The 18,495-nt window shown below is 46.4% G+C and overlaps 1 protein-coding gene across 1 annotated transcript in view; it reads left to right on the top strand.

Annotated features, from left to right (window-relative positions):
- The window catches only part of LOC144754759 (L-threonine ammonia-lyase-like), a 279,218-nt gene that overhangs the window by 95,248 nt on the left and 165,475 nt on the right, over positions 1 to 18,495 (top strand). Inside the window, exons 4-6 of the mRNA XM_078642948.1 lie at positions 7,734 to 7,850; positions 9,044 to 9,285; positions 14,730 to 14,895. Coding sequence (XP_078499074.1) covers positions 7,734 to 7,850; positions 9,044 to 9,285; positions 14,730 to 14,895 — 525 coding nt within the window. The remainder of the gene's footprint in view (positions 1 to 7,733; positions 7,851 to 9,043; positions 9,286 to 14,729; positions 14,896 to 18,495) is intronic.

Below are 18,495 nucleotides of genomic sequence, written 5' to 3'. Positions count from 1 at the left end.
GTTAGATGGGCAATTCTGGATTTTTTAAAGTTGAATTTGTAACCCTCTGCTGCGAACCCAAGTATTATGGTGTTCACTCTTTTCAAGTGAGTCTCCAAGTCATCATCTGTTAAGTAAATGTCATCGACATAAGATAATGCTTCATCATCATATAGTTGTAGTAATTCTGTTACTCTCGCTGAGAATACCCCCGGGCTGTTCTTGTACCCCTGGGCTAACCGACAGAATTGTTTTTGAGTGCCATTTACTGAGAATGCAGTTAAATATCTGCTCTCTGGTGCTATGTTTTGACAAAAGAATCCATTAGAGATGTCTAAGGTTGTTTTGTATTTTTTGCGCACTATGTTATTCATTAGTGCAGCACTGTGTGAGTTTTGCACTGCAAAAGTTTTGCAACATGTGTTAAGGTGTCGGTAATCCAAAACTAGACGATATGAATTGTCTGGTTTGGAGACCGGAAACAAAGGGTTGTTCATTTGTGAGGTGCAAGTTTCAATCACCCCCTGGTATTCTAGCTGATCTAGTATTTCATTTACCTGTTTTTTAGCTTCTTGCTTAATTGGGTACTGCCTTTGTGCAGTCGGTTGTGATTTTAACTGGATTTTGTGAGGAGGAGAGTCCTCATCCCATCCCACGTGATTTTTATATAAAGCAGGAGCTAGAGCCACTGCCCACTTTCTAGCAAGTGTGTATTTTTTATGAATTGGAATTTGATTTGAGAAGGCAGGCATAATTATTTCTTCGCCATGAGGGCACTCCCTGACAAACTCTGGTGGCCAGTCTTTTTCAGCTAGAAGGATGTCATAGCCCTCGGAGAGGTTATCCCAAAATAGTCCCCTTATTTTCCTGGTCTTATCTCCCTCTATACGTAATGTTATTTCGTATATCTTGTGAGGTTTGCTAACCCTGGTGTCTGCAGTTTCCACTTGAAGATATTCATTTGTGTCCACTGTCTCCAGATGATTCATAAGGACTTTGCGAGCTATGCTCACTTCTGCTGCGCTGTCTAGCATTGTCTGAGCCCATTCCCCGTTTTTCAGTTGTGTCCTCAGTATTCTCGGCATTGTTAACTACCTTGATACTGGCTACCTTCTTTTTTGGAAATTGTAATTTCTTTTTTAGCTGAGCAGGTTCCTTGTCTTTGGACTTGGCGTGCTCTTCTCTCTGTTCTGATCGTCCTCTTCTTTCCGATTTCTGCGAGGAATTCTGAAAAGATTGAGAGGGACGTGTATCAATGTCTTGATATCTATCAGGTTTTTTTATATTATCCCTATTTCTAAGGTTATATCTTTTCCCAGAGGGGTCACTCTGGGGTGACCTGTGTCTTTGGTTCGGAGATTTTTCTCTTCGCCTAGGAGACCTTCCTCGGGACTGGAATTTCTTTTCTTTAGGATTGGATTGTTTATTTCCATCCCAGTTCTTTTTTGGTGAATTATTATTAAAAAATATTTTTTCTGGACTTTCAGTCAGTTGTGGTTTTACTGGAATTCCACCTAAACTATCTCTACCTAGTTCCTCATAGAATTTTTCTATGATTCTGGCAATTTCAGCTGGTTGGTCTGCTATATCTGTCTCTTTTAACCTCTGGCGGATCGCCACGTTTGCTGCTTCACCTTTTATGTTGGCTAATAATATAGCCGAGACCTGCTTGAAGTCTTTTAGTAATTTCATACCCAGAGTTAAAGCAGGTTCTGGACCGTATTCGTCTTAAATTTGTTTTAGCACATCTGGTATCACCGAAATGGATGGAACACCGTGCGTTTTTGTGTAGATGAAAGCAAAGACTGTACCCCAAGTGTCACAGTCCTCAATGTGTGGTGCGATTCCCATTGGAAGACAGATAGTCAGAATCCTGTGTTTTTCTAGCGGGGTGGTGTCAGGAAACACCGCCTCTATTTGGGTAATTTTCTGTGCCAACCAGAATGGTATTTGTTCCCGTTTAGCCGGTACTTTACCTAGGCAAGACTGGATGTTCTGTGGTGTAATTTTATTTGTGTTCCCCTGGTGAGGGGTCAGCTGTGGAAGTTTAATCGCTGGCTGAATTGTTGAAGTCCGCATCACATACTGTACTAATTGTCTATGAATTTTTATTAATTGTTTTAGCTGTGTTAACAGCTCTGCTACAGACATCCCATTGATGTCTGGATGTGGTGTGTATCCGGCTAGGACCGGCCACGTTGCTCCTGGTCTACCTAAAGGACCGAGCCTGGTGATGTGATTATTGTGTTTTAGGGCGCCATCAAATAAGAGCAAATGCTCTTGGAATTTGAGTGGTACTTCCACCTCCTCGAAAGGAGTGTACTCATTAGGAGGTTCCTCTATTTTGTAATAGTGGAAGTACTTTGTTACAGCATTTGCTGCTGGAAAATGTATCCATGAATAGTATACCTCTGTCTGCCGATATTCGTGTGCCTCAATTACGAATATGACTGTGCCACCTCTAGGTGTCAGTCCATTTTCTATAAGTTTTAGGGTTATAGATCTCCTTTTGATTACCGGGATGAGTATTATATCCCCGTCCGCATCTAGTGCTGCAGCATCAGCCGCTGCGAGTTCAGCTGCTAATCTAACTGCCTCTCTTTCTTCTTCATTGTCTGACATTTTACTGTCCTGAAGGTTATTTTGTTTGTTTGCAGATCAGGTTTCTTATGGAAACAAAGATTAGATGCACAATATTTTGGAACTGTTTATCCTTCAACGTTGACTATACCAAGAACCATACATAGGAGTTCCCTCCTGCGAGGTCTGGCGGATATAACCTTTCACCCACTCCAGACGTCTTTGGAGTATTTGGGAAAAGGGGTCTGAGTGAGAAAGCACGACTGAGTTACTCTAAATGTCTTACGTTAGTTTTATCGCCCTTTCCAAACGCGTTGGGCGCCATGTAGTGTAGCTCCTATCATCCCAATAGGCTCTGCGCATTGGAATAATACCTACAGCAGTAAAGGCCTAGGCCAGACGTTAACTAGGTCTACTACTGTCGATACTAGACTTAAAGTTTTGGGTTTGCCAGCTTAGCTCAGAGTTCACTAGAAACTTTCTCGAATGTTCAAGGAGGAATTAACTTCCCTGATTAGACAAGAAGGGATTTAGTTTCTGACAACCATAGAACATGACAACTTTGCTCTCCCCTAATCAAGAGTAAATCTCGAGAGTCGTGTGAACAAAAGGCAATTTATTTTACTCAGTCAGTACCTGCATTCTTAGTCTCATCAGAATGTAGAGAAAAGGAAGAGACGGGCGTGTTCAATAAAAAGGTGTTATTTATTGATCAGTCTCTTTTCTCATACAAGAGAAATGGATCGATATTATTGCAATACTTATAGTTAAGTAAAGTGCATACATTAAAAGCAATAGTATAAAGTAATACTGTAAAAATATTGATATGGTTTCTAAGCCATATGATGTTTTAAAATGAATAAAATATATTACATACACATATACATTTGACTAAACGTACTCAACTGGTGTTTCTAGATACGCCTACCCCGTGTACCTGACCTAAGTCTAATACGTGGGCGGGAATAGAAAGTTACAGTTTAAGTTAAGTTTGTTTTTGCCAAGTGAATAACTAAAGAATTCTCTGTGAGGGGTTATTCAGTTCTGTACCTGGAAGTTAGGGTGAATGAGGGATGGTATCTCTCTCTCTGGTCTCGATATTCCAGGCTGCCTGCGAGGGCTACCCAGAAACGCCGGGGCTGGATTTCTCGGCAGGAGAAAGCAGCGCGTCTCTCAGCGTGTCAGGAAGGCGGGGCTGCTGCCAGCGGGGTCTGCTCTGCTCTTGGCTTCGGCAAGTATGGCTGCTCCGTCTCGTCACCACGCGTGTGTTTGCATAGGGCAAGATCGGTAATATTTATACCTTTAAGGTGCCGAGATTGACGTAAGGATGGACATAGATACGTCAATAAGGATGTCATACGACTTGCTCGTTAGCACATTCTTTTACTAAAGTTCTCGGTGAAATCAAAACAATGGCCGCAGGGTTTTGCCCAGGTTGTCATAGGTTTGATTTGTTATGAGAACTCCGTATGCCTTATCAGGGGCTGGAGGAATATCGCTTGTCTAATTAGATCGCAAGCGTTATGACCTAATCAGATAACACGTTCCTGTGCCGTAGTGTGACCGCGTCAGATAACGGTATCTGCATCATGGGGATTTTCTGCCTCATGGGCTGACTGCTAGTTAACTTGTTAGTTTGTTTAACTAGAATAGGGTCAGGAATAGGGGGATCGATTCAGGACCTATAGGAATACATGACAACTCTAAGGTGCTCAGGACTATGGTCCCTAAAATAAGTTAAGCTACTCTAGACTCATCTTCCTGACCTCACTGATCCTATGTCATGGACTGGTGTCCCTCTTTGAAAGAAAAAAAGAGAAAATGGTTTAACCGACCAATCTTTTTCTTGCTAACAATTTATGTTTCATTCGCCTGATCACTCTCAATATAGGTACACCACCTGTTTTGCTCTTCTCAGCAGCATATACTGCTGAGATCTTAGGACATGTAGCCTCTGACTCTACCCTACAGATGCAGCATATCCCTCTCTGGACCTATAATGTAATATCATTTCTGGTCCTCCTAGGCTGTATGTAGGCCAGGGGGACTCACTTTTAAAAGGGTCCCAGAATGGCCATCTCTGAATAATTCAAAATAAGGTGCAGTCATGGTACTACTCAACAGTAAAAGCACCCAACGGCCCGCCCATCTCCTACTCCTCAACTACCGTTGGTAAATTGTCTCCAAAACATTTACACTGCATTCCTTGGTGCACTTAGCTAATGTGCTGGTTCTGTACCCTCAGAGGGCTAATGCCTTTCTACAGGGCAAGAGAGAAATCCAAAGGTGTCATGGCTAGCCCCCCAATAAAATATTAATACATGTACTCATAATTTAATCTCTGTTTTTGTTAATTGGTTTATGCAACATTTCATTGTTTCGGTTTATCCAGCGTTAGGTCTGTATATATCGGGCAGGCCTGACAGGTAGGACCAATGTGGCCGAGTTCTGTCACTGTACTAATGGGTCTGCTGGTCCAGTGTAGGGAAGACCCTTTATGTGGCTTTTATAATTTTGAGTGCAATGTGTTGGTGACGGAGAAGAGCAGATCACAGTAGGGCACAACTGGTCAATGTGCATTTAACCAAGTTTTGTCTTAAGCAATAGATCTCCTGTCAACACTAAACTGTTGTCGTCTCTTACAAGTCCAGTTGTTCAGAAAATAAGTATTCCTATAAATCTGTCTGTTCACAGTTCTCGTGGTGATTTTGAGAAGTTCAGGGTGATCAAGGCAGGGCAAGTTTGATGACATCATACAGAACCTTTCAAACATGTTGTTCTCCTAACACATGTAACACAGCCCCTGTGGCTCGTGCAGGTTCAGGAATACCCCCTTTCAGTCCTGTAGCCTATGAATATCTGTGAGGAATAGGAGTGACCCCATTCTGCGGAAGGGCCTATCCGTTTGCGTTACTACACCGTGGCACAGGTAGACTTATCCAGTCGCGAAATTGTTTCCTTTCGGGACTGATTCCTGCATGACGCCCCTCACCTTCTGGCTCCTACTCGTGATAATTTTGCTCCCAGTTCTCTTCACAACCACAACCCTCAGTAATATTTCTTCAAGAGCTCCCTGCATCATTTCCTAAATTTCTGGCTGACCAAACTCCCACCCAACTGATCTCCTGTACATATGCACCAAGGTAAATGTATCAATCTAAAATGTTCTGGAAAAGAGAGGGAGAAGAACAGGAAGGAATGAGGGAGGGTCTCTTCAAACTCCTTCATAGTTGGGTGAGGTAGTTACAGAAGGATGAGGTGCTGCTTGAAGAGGTGCATCATAAGCCCTTTCTGGAAGTGAATGAGCAGAGAAGCATGTTGGACTTGTGTAGGGAGAGACATCCAGATCCTTGGCACATAGCACGAGAAGGTCTGTGTGCCATCTGGCCTCGCCGTTGCTTTTGTGAGCTCAGCCAGCTCCCAGCTCATTACCTGCTACTAGTAAACACCTCTAGCTGCTTTTACCCATATGCTTTCCCCTGTTTCCACTGACTGCCCTCTGCCCCCCACTCAGCCATTCGCTGTCCCAGTTCCCTCCCTGCAACTCTGCCACCGCCCCTGCCTCGCCCCACCACCCTTTACTTCATCTACCCCTGTGTAAGGCCCATCATCCTTTTCCCATCTTGGCTTCCTGTTACTACACTTGCCTGACGTCTGCGACAGAGAGACAAAGTGACAAGGATCTGGTACATGATGGTTTTCATCAACCTACCTGACCCAACATCAGCGGTGAACTGGACACATAAAGAGAGGGCCATGGTTTGAGCAAGATATCAGAGGAACTACAGTGGCAATTTACTGTTTGTGGCAAATGTGATGTTCCTGATCAGTTTATGTGTGTGTCAAGTTTTCAGAGTATCTTCCACAACCACATGGATTGACCCAAGAGTCATGTCTATTCGATCCAGAGAAAACAAACATAGGAAGAACTAGAAAAGTGAAGCAAAGATTATTTGATAGTAAAAAAAAGTAAAACTGCTAATGCTGAGGTGCTCGGCCCGCACCAAAAACAAGCCAAATCAGAAATGAGGTTTTAGTCTACAAGCCATACTACCGGAGTGCAATGTACTAACTGTTAGGCAATGTACAAACGTGAGCAGACAAAACACCGTCACTCACACTACCAGAGATATAGATGGTGGCTAGGAGGGTTGGCCCATTGCCCTTTGCTGCTTGCTGTGGTGGGTTGAATTAAAATGTGAATGACAGTTTAACAGAGCAATGGATGAAGAGGGGCTGGCCCAAAGTCCCGCTATCGATGTATTTTTATTCATGATTTATTCTTTAAATGAATGAGACTGGTAAAACATCTAAAGCTGTCTCTAAGCTAGGTATAAGCAAGTACAGTATACTGTTGCATCATAACATCTTTAAAAGAATAACACCAATCCCACCATTCATTCATTTGTCCATAGTAGGTCCAATAACCTCCACAGGACTTCCCCCCACCCCCCACTTTGGTTTATGATAAACCAATATACTCAAGTCTGCATACAATGTTACAATCGGCTACATAAAGTAAATTTGCCAGTCAACTATGCTTGATTGTGCAAGAGGACACAGATAGTTTTCCCCAGGGGACATTTACGTCTTTTCTTCTCATCAGCTTCTGTAAAGGAAGGAGAAGCAACTAAGTCATGGACCACTAGATGCCATCAGAAAGGAAGAAAGAGGCCACACTCTTGCTGATGCATTCTTCTATCAGGGAATAATAAATTCAGGTATTTGGCAACCATGCCCAATTTGCATGGGTCACTAGCTGACAATAAATAATGCAGGCTTGAATGATCTAATTCCTCGCTCATGGGGCCTAAACAGAGAGGGAAGATACCAACATGAAACAAGAGATAGAGTACATTCGAAGCAAGAGGGTCTAACATTTAAATCTTCCCGAAGCCTAACTCGCCGTCGAAGTATTTGCCTACCAGGTCAGTTCTAATTGAGTGTAGTGCAATCAGCATCTGGGCGCGTGGGCATATTGGCTACTGCTGTGAAAGGACTGAATGGTCCTTAGCAGAGCAACAATTGACCTACACTACAGTGAGTGTCTCACATTATTGTAGAATCATTGCTTCCTTCAGGTAGGATCTGATCTTTTTGAAGTAAAAAATGTGCCAGGAATGGCCTCTCACACATCTGGTCACAGGACATTATATATCTTTCTTCTATTTCAGTACTCGAGGCTCTCGAAGCAGTATGGCGTGGACATTTACCTCAAGAAGGAGTATTTACAGTTCACTGGATCGGCCAAGGAGCGAGGCGTGCTGTACATGCTGACCACGCTCCAGCAGGTAGGGAGAATGCTACCATAGTTGTGGGTGTAGGGCTGTTGCCTGAATGTGTTGGATATGGAAAGCAAAAGGTGAAGCAAATCTCTATTCAGTTCCCAATAGGTCAAGTGTGTGTCTTTACTTTAAAAGCCAGTACACCTCATTATTTCCTGATGGAGCTTCTACAGCTAGGACTATGTCCCCTGTGCCTGTCCATGACTCACCGGTTTCAGGGTTGATTCAGAATAGCCGAGGCACACATTACTCCACAATTATGAGTGAGATACCCTCCTAACCAAAAAGGATAGGGTTAAAAACAAATTGAAATAAAAAAGGATCCCTCTTGTGTCTCATGCTCTCACTACCAATAACATATGCCCATATGTAGCGTATATACAATTTAAAATATTGCAATAATATAAATCAATGTTGTTTTACATTAAAAAAGAAATATCTACACGATCACAGATGTGACAATGATTAATTTCAATACCATAATACACAAAGAAAAGCAATATTCATCACAAGTTGACTACTTGTGATGAATATTGTTTTTCTTTGTGCATTATGGTATTGGAAATAATCATTGTCACCTTAGTGACCGTGTAGATCAAAATAAGTTTGATATAAAAAAACGTTTTGAACTTGTTAGAGAGATATTCATGTGATATTTGTGCACAGTATGAATAATGGTTTTAACATTTTAGAATAAACACTATCGATGTATATTAATGCAATAATGCATACAGTATGTTTTAATCAAGATAGTACTTAGGGATAAAAAAAAAAGGTTTAATTATATTGAATAAACTAGACATTTTTACATTAAAATTAGTTCAGTGATAAAACAGCGTTCAGTGATAAGACAGTGCAGTGTATGAATGTGAATGGTGGGTTACCCTTGAACAATATACAGTATATATTGGCAAATGTTATTGGTAGTGAGAGCGTGAGACACAAACTGGATCCTTTTTCGTTTCAATCCGGGGCACATATTGGCCATTCTTGGATATCACCTTGATTTGCAAAGCTAGTAAAAGACCACTGCTACCTGCTTCCCACTTAATTGGTCTCAGAGGGAAGAAATTAGCCTTGGAATTGAAATCTATGGCCTTCAGGTTGTGCATTTATCTCTACAGTGACCCCTAAGCTCAAAGGTCTATCCTACGAGCTATGACCAGCCTTCACAACTCAAAGCCTACTTGTCTTTGCAGGAGCAGCAGAGGAAAGGCGTGATAGTTTCATCGGACAACAGCTTTGCTGTGGCTGTGGCCTTCCACGCCTCAGAGCTGACCATACCAATCTTCATCATTGTGCCCACAAGTGTGCCTCCTGCGCGGGTGAAGATATGTCGAGATTATGGTGCCCTGGTCATTTCATATGGCTCCACTGCTCAGGATTCCCGCAACCATGCCCGGAGATTGGCCCAGGAGAACGGATATCTGTTCGTCGAGGAGTAAGTATGTTGCATGAATGCTTTCACCCAAAGAAAAAGCTTTTTTCACTCTCTTGTGCTCTATAAAAACAAGCATTTGCAATGCAATAGGTCTCGTATTTGCGAGATTTTGAGAGCTACTGGCATTCTAAATGACAATGCCTTCAATTTATGTGTTTTGACAACCTGCAAGCGGTGCATAAAACACACCCTTTCTACTTGTAGTCCTTGTTGACTTAACCCCTTCCACGCTGATGACGAGCTGGGCTCGTCATGAGGTAGCCTCCTGCTACGCTGATGACGAGCCCAGCTCGTCACGTAAAATGCGGTTTCGCAAAACTCCGCGTACGAGCGGAATTCCGCCCGCACGCATGAGGTTAATAGCACCAAGAGATTTTGTTTTGGTAGTGTTTGTTAATGCTATACGAATGGTCATTTAAAAATAATTGCAATAATAAGGATTATAATTATAAATATGAAGGAGGCTCTTCCTGTACTGAGACTAATGGAAGCTTGCCTGCTACGGTTTGTGCTGTATCCTGGTGTGTGAGAGAAACAAGCAGTGCTGCTGTCAGTGCTGGAATATTCGACGTGCGGGAAGCTTGCACAGCTGCTGCCTGTGTTGTAACTGTTCTCTATACAGGGGATGGTGTTGGGGAGGGGGGGAGTGTGTGTGTGTGTGTGTGTGTGTGTGTGCGCACCCGCCCTGCTGCTGCCTGTGCTGCACCTGTTATGCAAGGGATGCTTGCACTGATGCTGCCTGTGCTATATCGGTGCATGTGTGTGTGTGTGTGTGTGTGAGTGTGAGAGAGAAGAAACAAGTAGAACTTCTGTCTGAGCTTTACATGTTTTATGTGTGAGGGAAGCTTGCACCGCTCCTCCCTGTGCTGTACCTGTTCCATGTGAGGGAAGCTTGCACTGCTGCTGCCTGTGCTGTACCTGCTCCGTGTGTGAGGGAAGCTTGCACTGCTCCTCCCTGTGCTGTACCTGTTCCGTGTGTGAGGGAAGCTTGCACTGCTGCTGCCTGCGCTGTACCTGCTCCATGTGAGAGGGAAGCTTGCACTGCTGCAGCCTGTGCTGTGCCTGCTCCGTGTGTGAGGGAAGCTTGCACTGCTGCTGTCTGTGCTGTACCTGCTCTGTGTGTGAGGGAAGCTTGCACTGCTGCTGCCTGTGCTGTACCTGCTCTGAGTGTGAGGGAAGCTTGCACTGCTGCCGCCTGTGCTGTACCTGTTCTGTGTGTGAGGGAAGCTTGCACTGCTGCCGCCTGTGCTGTACCTGCTCTGTGTGTGAGGGAAGCTTGCACTGCTGCCGCCTGTGCTGTACCTGCTCTGTGTGTGAGGGAAGCTTGCACTGCTGCCGCCTGTGCTGTACCTGTTCTGTGTGTGAGGGGAGCTTGCACTGCTGCCGCCTGTGCTGTACCTGCTCTGTGTGTGAGGGAAGCTTGCACTGCTGCTGTCTGTGCTGAACCTGCTCTGTGTGTGAGGGAAGCTTGCACTGCTGCTGCCTGAGCTGTACCTGCTCCATGTGAGAGGGAAGCTTGCACTGCTGCGGCCTGTGCTGTGCCTGCTCCGTGTGTGAGGGAAGCTTGCACTGCTGCTATCTGTGCTGTACCTGCTCTGTGTGTGAGGGAAGCTTGCACTGCTGCTGCCTGTGCTGTACCTGCTCTGTGTGTGAGGGAAGCTTGCACTGCTGCCGCCTGTGCTGTACCTGTTCTGTGTGTGAGGGAAGCTTGCACTGCTGCCGCCTGTGCTGTACCTGCTCTCTGTGTGAGGGAAGCTTGCACTGCTGCCGCCTGTGCTGTACCTGCTCTGTGTGTGAGGGAAGCTTGCACTGCTGCTGCCTGTGCTGTCCCTGCTCTGTGTGTGAGGAAGCTTGCACTGCTGCCGCCTGTGCTGTACCTGTTCCGCGTGTGAGGGAAGCTTGCACTGCTGCCGCCTGTGCTGTACTTGCTCTGAGTGTGAGGGAAGCTTGCACTGCTGCTGCCTGTGCTGTACCTGCTCTGTGTGTGAGGGAAGCTTGCACTGCTGCCGCCTGTGCTGTACTTGCTCTGAGTGTGAGGGAAGCTTGCACTGCTGCAGCCTGTGCTGTACCTGCTCTGTGTGTGAGGGAAGCTTGCACTGCTGCTGCCTGTGCTTTACCTGCTCTGTGTGTGAGGGAAGCTTGCACTGCTGCCGCCTGTGCTGTACCTGCTCTGTGTGTGAGGGAAGCTTGCACTGCTGCCTCCTGTGCTGTACCTGCTCTGTGTGTGAGGGAAGCTTGCACTGCTCCTCCCTGTGCTGTACCTGCTCTGTCTGTGTGGGAAGCTTGCACTGCTGCTGCCGGTGCTGTACCTGTTCTGTGTGTGAGGGAAGCTTGCACTGCTGCGGCCTGTGCTGTACCTGTTCTATGTGTGAGGGAAGCTTGCACTGCTGCTGCCTGTGCTGTACCTGATCTGTGTGTGAGGGAAGCTTGCACTGCTGCTGCCTGTGCTCTACCTGCTCTGTGTGTGTGGGAAGCTTGCACTGCTGCCGCCTGTGCTCTACCTGTTCCGTGTGTGAGGGAAGCTTGCACTGCTGCTGCCTGTGCTGTATCTGCTCTGTGTGTGAGGGAAGCTTGCACTGCTGCCGCCTGTGCTGTACCTGCTCCGTGTGTGAGGGAAGCTTGCACTGCTGCTGCCTGTGCTTTACCTTCTCTATGTGTGAGGGAAGCTTGCACTGTTGCTGTCTGTGCTGTACCTGCTCTGTGTGTGAGGGAAGCTTGCACTGCTGCTGCCGGTGCTGTACTCTGCACTCTGAATCTGCACTCTGAATCTGCACTCTGAATCTGCACTCTGAATCTGCACTCTGCACTCTGAATCTGCACTCTGAATCTGCACTCTGCACTCTGCACTCTGAATCTGCACTCTGAATCTGCACTCTGAATCTGCACTCTGCACTCTGCACTCTGCACTCACAATCTGCACTCACAATCTGCACTCACAATCTGCACACTGCACTCTGCACACTGCACTCTGAATCTGCACATGGTATGTTATGCTTACATACATTCCATATATTATCCATGTATATGCCACATTTAGTTAAGAATATATGTTCTGTTTAGTTACATTACTTTGTTTGTATACCCTTTTATGCTGCTCTAAAGTTATTTCAATGGGTGAAATGCGGAGCCTGGCCGAGATTAACAAGGCAGTGCTGGGAGGGGGGCTGCGCACCAACTGAAGTGCTCTGGTTGCACGGCCTGCGGCCGTGTGAAGTGATAAGCCTTGAACGGCCTGCGGCCGTGTGAAGTGATAAGCCTTTGAAGTATGGGAGTGTGGGAGGAGTGCTGCTACGGCCTGGGGGAAGCTGGCTGGGGAGGGGGAGGAGAAATGAATGCAAGGCTGTGGGGAACAGAGTTTATGGCCCAAAAGCGCGTGCCTGTGGCCACGTGAACTTCAAGAAAACGCCAAGGACCGAAGCCCTTAGTTTGAAGAGTATTGCGAGCACTTGAATTCTCGTTCCTCAATGCGCTTGCGCGCATTTAAGGTCACGAGACCTAAAAAGGCATCCATGTAGAGGTATATATATGTATGTCCACAAATCATGCCATAACACAGCAAGATTGTGGGACACACTACCTTTAGCACTTAAGACCAAATCAATCCTGCTTGACTTCAGGAAAAGTTTTAAAACGTGGCTATTTAACCAGTAAACCATCCATCTGCTCCTCGACTCTTGTAGGGGCTGCAGTTTATAGGGGATTAGCGCCTAGACACCCCAAGGTATTAGTTGCGCTCTACAAATTTCTTTTTCTTTTCATCCTTAGACAGTATCAATTTTCTTATCCAGTCATTGGCTGCATGCTTTAATTATTTGCCAACATTTGATCATTGTTCATTACATTAAATATAGGTATGTAAATTCCCTTAACTCATAAAATTAGATATCTAGACAAGAGCTTCAACAATATAAACATTTACAGCCAGTTGTCTTTTTTCTTAAGCAAACAAAACATGTTTTTACAAAAAAAAACTACCTTCTTAAGAAAATAAGTGGAATAGTTAATTCATCCATTACACTTATTGTTTTCAATAAAGATTTCCGTGTTTTCATGCTAACTGCACCATAATAAACAAGGAATATGAAAATATATACTTGGTAACCTGTTGCTCTTATATGGCTATTGTGAGGTTCTGGTGACATTTATAAACTTACCCCCCAATATGCATAGTGAAAATAAATGTACGTCAATCTTTCAGAGGTGGGGAAAATAAATGCTTCAAATGGCACATTGTCAGGGGGGTCCACTGTCAAAAAGCCTGAACCCCGGAGTCTGCAGAGGCGGCTGGAAGGGAACGGGTTTGCGGGGTTCGGCCCGCCACGTATCTCCTCCGCTTCCCTATTGACATCTCAGAAAGGAAGTCGGAAGCACACTTCAGGCTCCCCTAGCGAATCAAAATGCTTTAATGCAGTGTTGTGATTGGTCTGAGTGCCATGGTTTAGCGCTCAGACAGGGACAGGGAGCATGTGCAAGTTCCCCACCTGGCTGTGCATTACAGCCTGGTGGGTAACATGCAAAGTGCGCATGGCTGTTTGGTCAGCCCAAGACGGCCAGCCAAACAGTCATGCGCACTGAGAGTGTGACCACCACTCCTCCCTCTGTGACCCCAGCCCGGCACCGCCCTAACCCCACCCCCGGCTACCAAAAATAAAATGATAATAACTTTGTTATCATTTTATTTTTCCTTTATTCACTGCTTTGAAAGCAGTGGGGCTATGCGCCTCCACCTTAGCGGAGGAGCCACCCCTGGGAGCCTGTCAACCAGAGAACCCCCAAGTGACAATGACTAATGTGCCACCCTATAGAAGGGAGGCTTCGATCACTGATTTTCCTGCATTCTACTGCCGAGCGTGGCAAGGAGGTCCTGGGTAGGAACAGAAGAATGTGCCTGGCATGCACAGAGAAAACTCTGTGCATGGTAGGGAAATTTATATTTTTCTTCTTAACAAATAAACCCCCTCCTGAGGGTTTGTCGAGAAAAAAATAAAATAAAGGATTAGAGGGCCACAATAACACGGAGGCCTGCTTCGAAATTCAGGTTTACCAAAAGAGCATCTTCTACACTAAAGGATTCAGTTTTGGCAATGTCATCCCAACCAGGCAGGTAGGATCCTTAACTTGAGCAGGCGGTCTACTCGAGAAGACAGATGTGATGACATCCTCCGGCTTAGTGGGGTGGCTGACCACCCGGAAGGCTATAAGGAAGCAGCGGCGTGCTTATTTTTAATCCACACAAATAAAAAAGGGGGTGTTTTGCAACCAGAAAAATACTTACAATAAAATCTGATAATAATAATATCATTCCCAACTTCCAAAAGTACAATATAAAATATTTCCTCTACAGTGTTATTGATTACCCCCTGGGACAGACAGGTCTCCCTTCTTCCCTTTCCTGAGCTCATTGTGTCCTTCCCTCACTCTGATTTACTTCTTTCTTCTCCCAGGGAGGACAGCCTTGTGTTCCTGGCTGGGCTTGGCACTGTAGGACTGGAGATCTATGAGCAGGTACCGAAGCTCGACGCCGTGATCCTCCCAGCAGGCGGTCACTGTGGGCTTCTGGCGGGATCAGCTGCCGCAATCAAGCACCTCAACCCACATATCGACGTCATTGTAAGTCCACCTCACCTGTCTTCAGAGACAGAGTTGGATTGCATTGTGCGGTAGTTATATTTATATAAAGATTTGTACCCTTGAAGAGTCTTCAAACTGTAGGGAGAGCTAGTCTTCTATCCTACAAATGGAATTAATGCAGTGGCGGCTCACAGATAAAACTATTTACCTTGCGCTCTTTGCATCGCCGAGTTTATCTATTTATTTACTTACTTTACTCCTTGCCGTCATATGTCCGACTCCACTACCCCCCCCCCCACCCTGCCCTTCCCTCGCCCAGCGGCTCACAGCACTCCCTCTGTGAGCCGCCACCGTATAAATGTAGATTTCTGAAAATATCCTCAGTCCCATTCTAGGACATGTTGGTGGTACAAATTCTCCAGAACTCCTCTTCCCTCTCTTTCCATTCACCACATTTTTCATCTCTTCTTTTTGGAGCATTTCAACTCAGCATTATTTTTACCACCAGGTTTCTGGCACTAACATTCAGCATTCTCTACTGTCCACTTCGACAACCTGGGAGGAAGCTGCTGTGTCATGAAGCTGATGTGTTTATTGACATACTCTGTGTGATTAGTAGCATTAATGGCTCTAACGCTTTGTGTCAATGTTCTCTACATGTTTGATGATCATAACAGAAATCTTTAAATAAGAAAACATACCATGCATGTGCCACTGTACTTTAAAAATATGAACACAAAGGCAAAGAAACAAATGAACTGTTCTATATCACAATGATTGGTTTTAACATCAACACGTGCTGATTATCGACTCCACAATCGCAACTATCGCTATACCTTCAAAGAGAGAAAATGTAGGCAGCAGTAGATTTACTATTCCTAAATCCACATCTGTTTACCATGATGATACCCTGGTAATCAATACTGTGGAATCAATATTTAAACCGCAGTATTGTGGTACACACAATGATCAATTTGTAAAAAAATAATAATAAGTGTCATGGGCCAAGAAATTCAGCTTGCACCACCCGCTGGCCCAGCTAATGCTCCTGAATGCCAGGGTCAGCAATACCTACTACCCGTCATACTCCAGCCAATGTGACAATTTGGACATTTTCATGTGATCTAAAGCTGTGGGAAGGGCCTGGGTGAGCTAGTATTATTATTTTTTCATGTAAAATGTACTACTACAATTTGTTACTGATATGGTCTGCTCTAAGTTATACAAAAAACTGCCACCGTGCGGTGGACTATCAAAAATAAGTGCCAGTGCCGCCAAACAACGGCATAAATTAAGCACTGGGTAAATGAACATATTTTTTAGGTCTCGGCTGGTCATGCGCTGCTCTTGGCATTCGAGAGCTTCTTGGAATCAATACAGATTCTGAAATTGTGTTTCTGCCCCACCTGCAGTTTTCATTTGTGCGCGTTGTTTGGCATCACGATTTATGCAAAAGCGGGTTCAATGATTGCACCGGAGGTATTTTAATCCCTCCTGGTTGCCTCTCTGTCCAATTTTGGCCCAGCCCTCCGGGACTGGATCTTTTACTGGCGGCACTTTTTCTTTACATTTGTTTGCATGTGGGCTGTGCATTTATTCGTGGGTGACATTTAATAATGTGCTTTACATGAGTACCAGTTATCTTACATTGGAGCGTTTTACATGAGACCCAGTTACATTACACAAGGACATATTCGCTTTTGGTAGGCACAGAGTACAAAAATAGTCGTGCCGCACTGTTTAGTGTAGTTTGGCACATTACCTGTACCTTTACTACGAGCGTCACATGGTTCTTGACCATTTGGAGCAATCTGCCTGAAAGACGCACAAAAGCACCAGTAAACACAGTTCGTATATACAGCGTGACATACATCCAGGAAACAAAAGCACTCACAGCGGTCATATGGGCTCACGGGCAGCCATACAATCGGCGCTCAGTGATACCAGCAACATAACAATCCATAATGAACCGCGCGGGCCTCTGATGGTTAGTCTGGGCGCCAATATCGCATTTAGAAATGGAACCATTTGACCAAATCTATAACCTTATTCTTACGCCCCAACCTCCACCACCACGTCCACCCTGTCCACCACATCCACCGCCACCACGTCCACCACCACCACCATGTCCACCACCACGTCCACCACCACGTCCACCACCACCACCAGCACGTCCACGTCCACCACCACCACCACGTTCACCACCACGTCCAGCACCACCACCATGTCCACCACCACGTCCACCACCACCACGTCCACCACCACCATGTTCTCCATCACCATGTCCTCCACCATGTCCACCACCACGTCCACCACCACCACGTCCACCACAACCACCACCACCACCACCACATCCACCACCACCACGTTCACTACCACCAGCATGTCTGCCCCCACCATGTCCACCACCACGTCCACCATCACCACGTCCACCACCACCATGTCCACCACCACCACGTCCACCACCACCACATCCACCACGTCTACCACCACCATGTCCACCACCACCATCTCCACCACCATGTCCACCACCACATCCACCACCACCATGTCCACCACCATGTCCACCACCAACACGTCATCCAACACCACGACCACCACTACGTCCACCACCACCACCACCACATCCACCACGTCCACCACCACCATGTCCACCACCACGTCCATCACCACCACCACCATTTCCACCACTACATCCACCACCACCATGTCCACCACCACCATGTCCACCACCGCCATATCCACCACCACCACATCCACCACCACTCGCATGTCCACCACCACCATGTCCACCACCATGTCCACTACCATGTCCACCACCACGATCACCACCACCACGTCCACACCACCTCATCCACCACCACATCCACCACCTGCATGTCCACCACCACGATGTCCACCCCCACGATGTCCACCACCACGTCCACCACCACCACATCAACCACCACGTCCACCACCACCACGTCCACCACCACGTCCACCATCACCATGAACACTACCACGACGTCCACCACCACATCCATCACCACCACGTCCACCACCACATCCCCCACCACGTCCACCACCACATCAACCCCCACCAGCACATCCACCACCACCACTTTCAGCAGCACGTCCACCACATCCACCACCACCACGTCCACCTCCACCACGTCCTCCACCACGTCCACCACCACGTCCACCACCACATCCACCACATCCGCAACCACCATGTCCATCACCACCACGTCCACTGCCACCAGCACGTCCACCACCACCACGTCCACCACCACCACATCCACCACCACCACATTCACCACCACGTCCACCACATCACTACCACCACGTCCAACACCACCACCACGTCCACAACATCCACCACCACCACATCCACCACCATGTCCACCACATCCACCACCACCATGTCCACCACCACCACGTCCACCACCACCACATCCACCACCACCACATCCACCACCAGCCCCACCACCATATCGTCCACCACCACCACGTCCACCACCACCATGTTCTCCATCACCATGTCCACCACCACCATGTCCTCCACCATGTCCACCACCACGTCCACCACCACCACGTCCACCACAACCACCACCACCACATCCACCACCACCACGTTCACTACCACCAGCATGTCTGCCC

The sequence above is a fragment of the Lissotriton helveticus genome, chromosome 5_1, assembly GCF_964261635.1.
Source record: "Lissotriton helveticus chromosome 5_1, aLisHel1.1, whole genome shotgun sequence".
Classification (NCBI taxonomy): Eukaryota; Metazoa; Chordata; class Amphibia; order Caudata; family Salamandridae; genus Lissotriton; species Lissotriton helveticus.
Note: the sequence above shows the minus strand (reverse complement) of the source record. Positions and strands in the feature narration are given on the sequence as shown.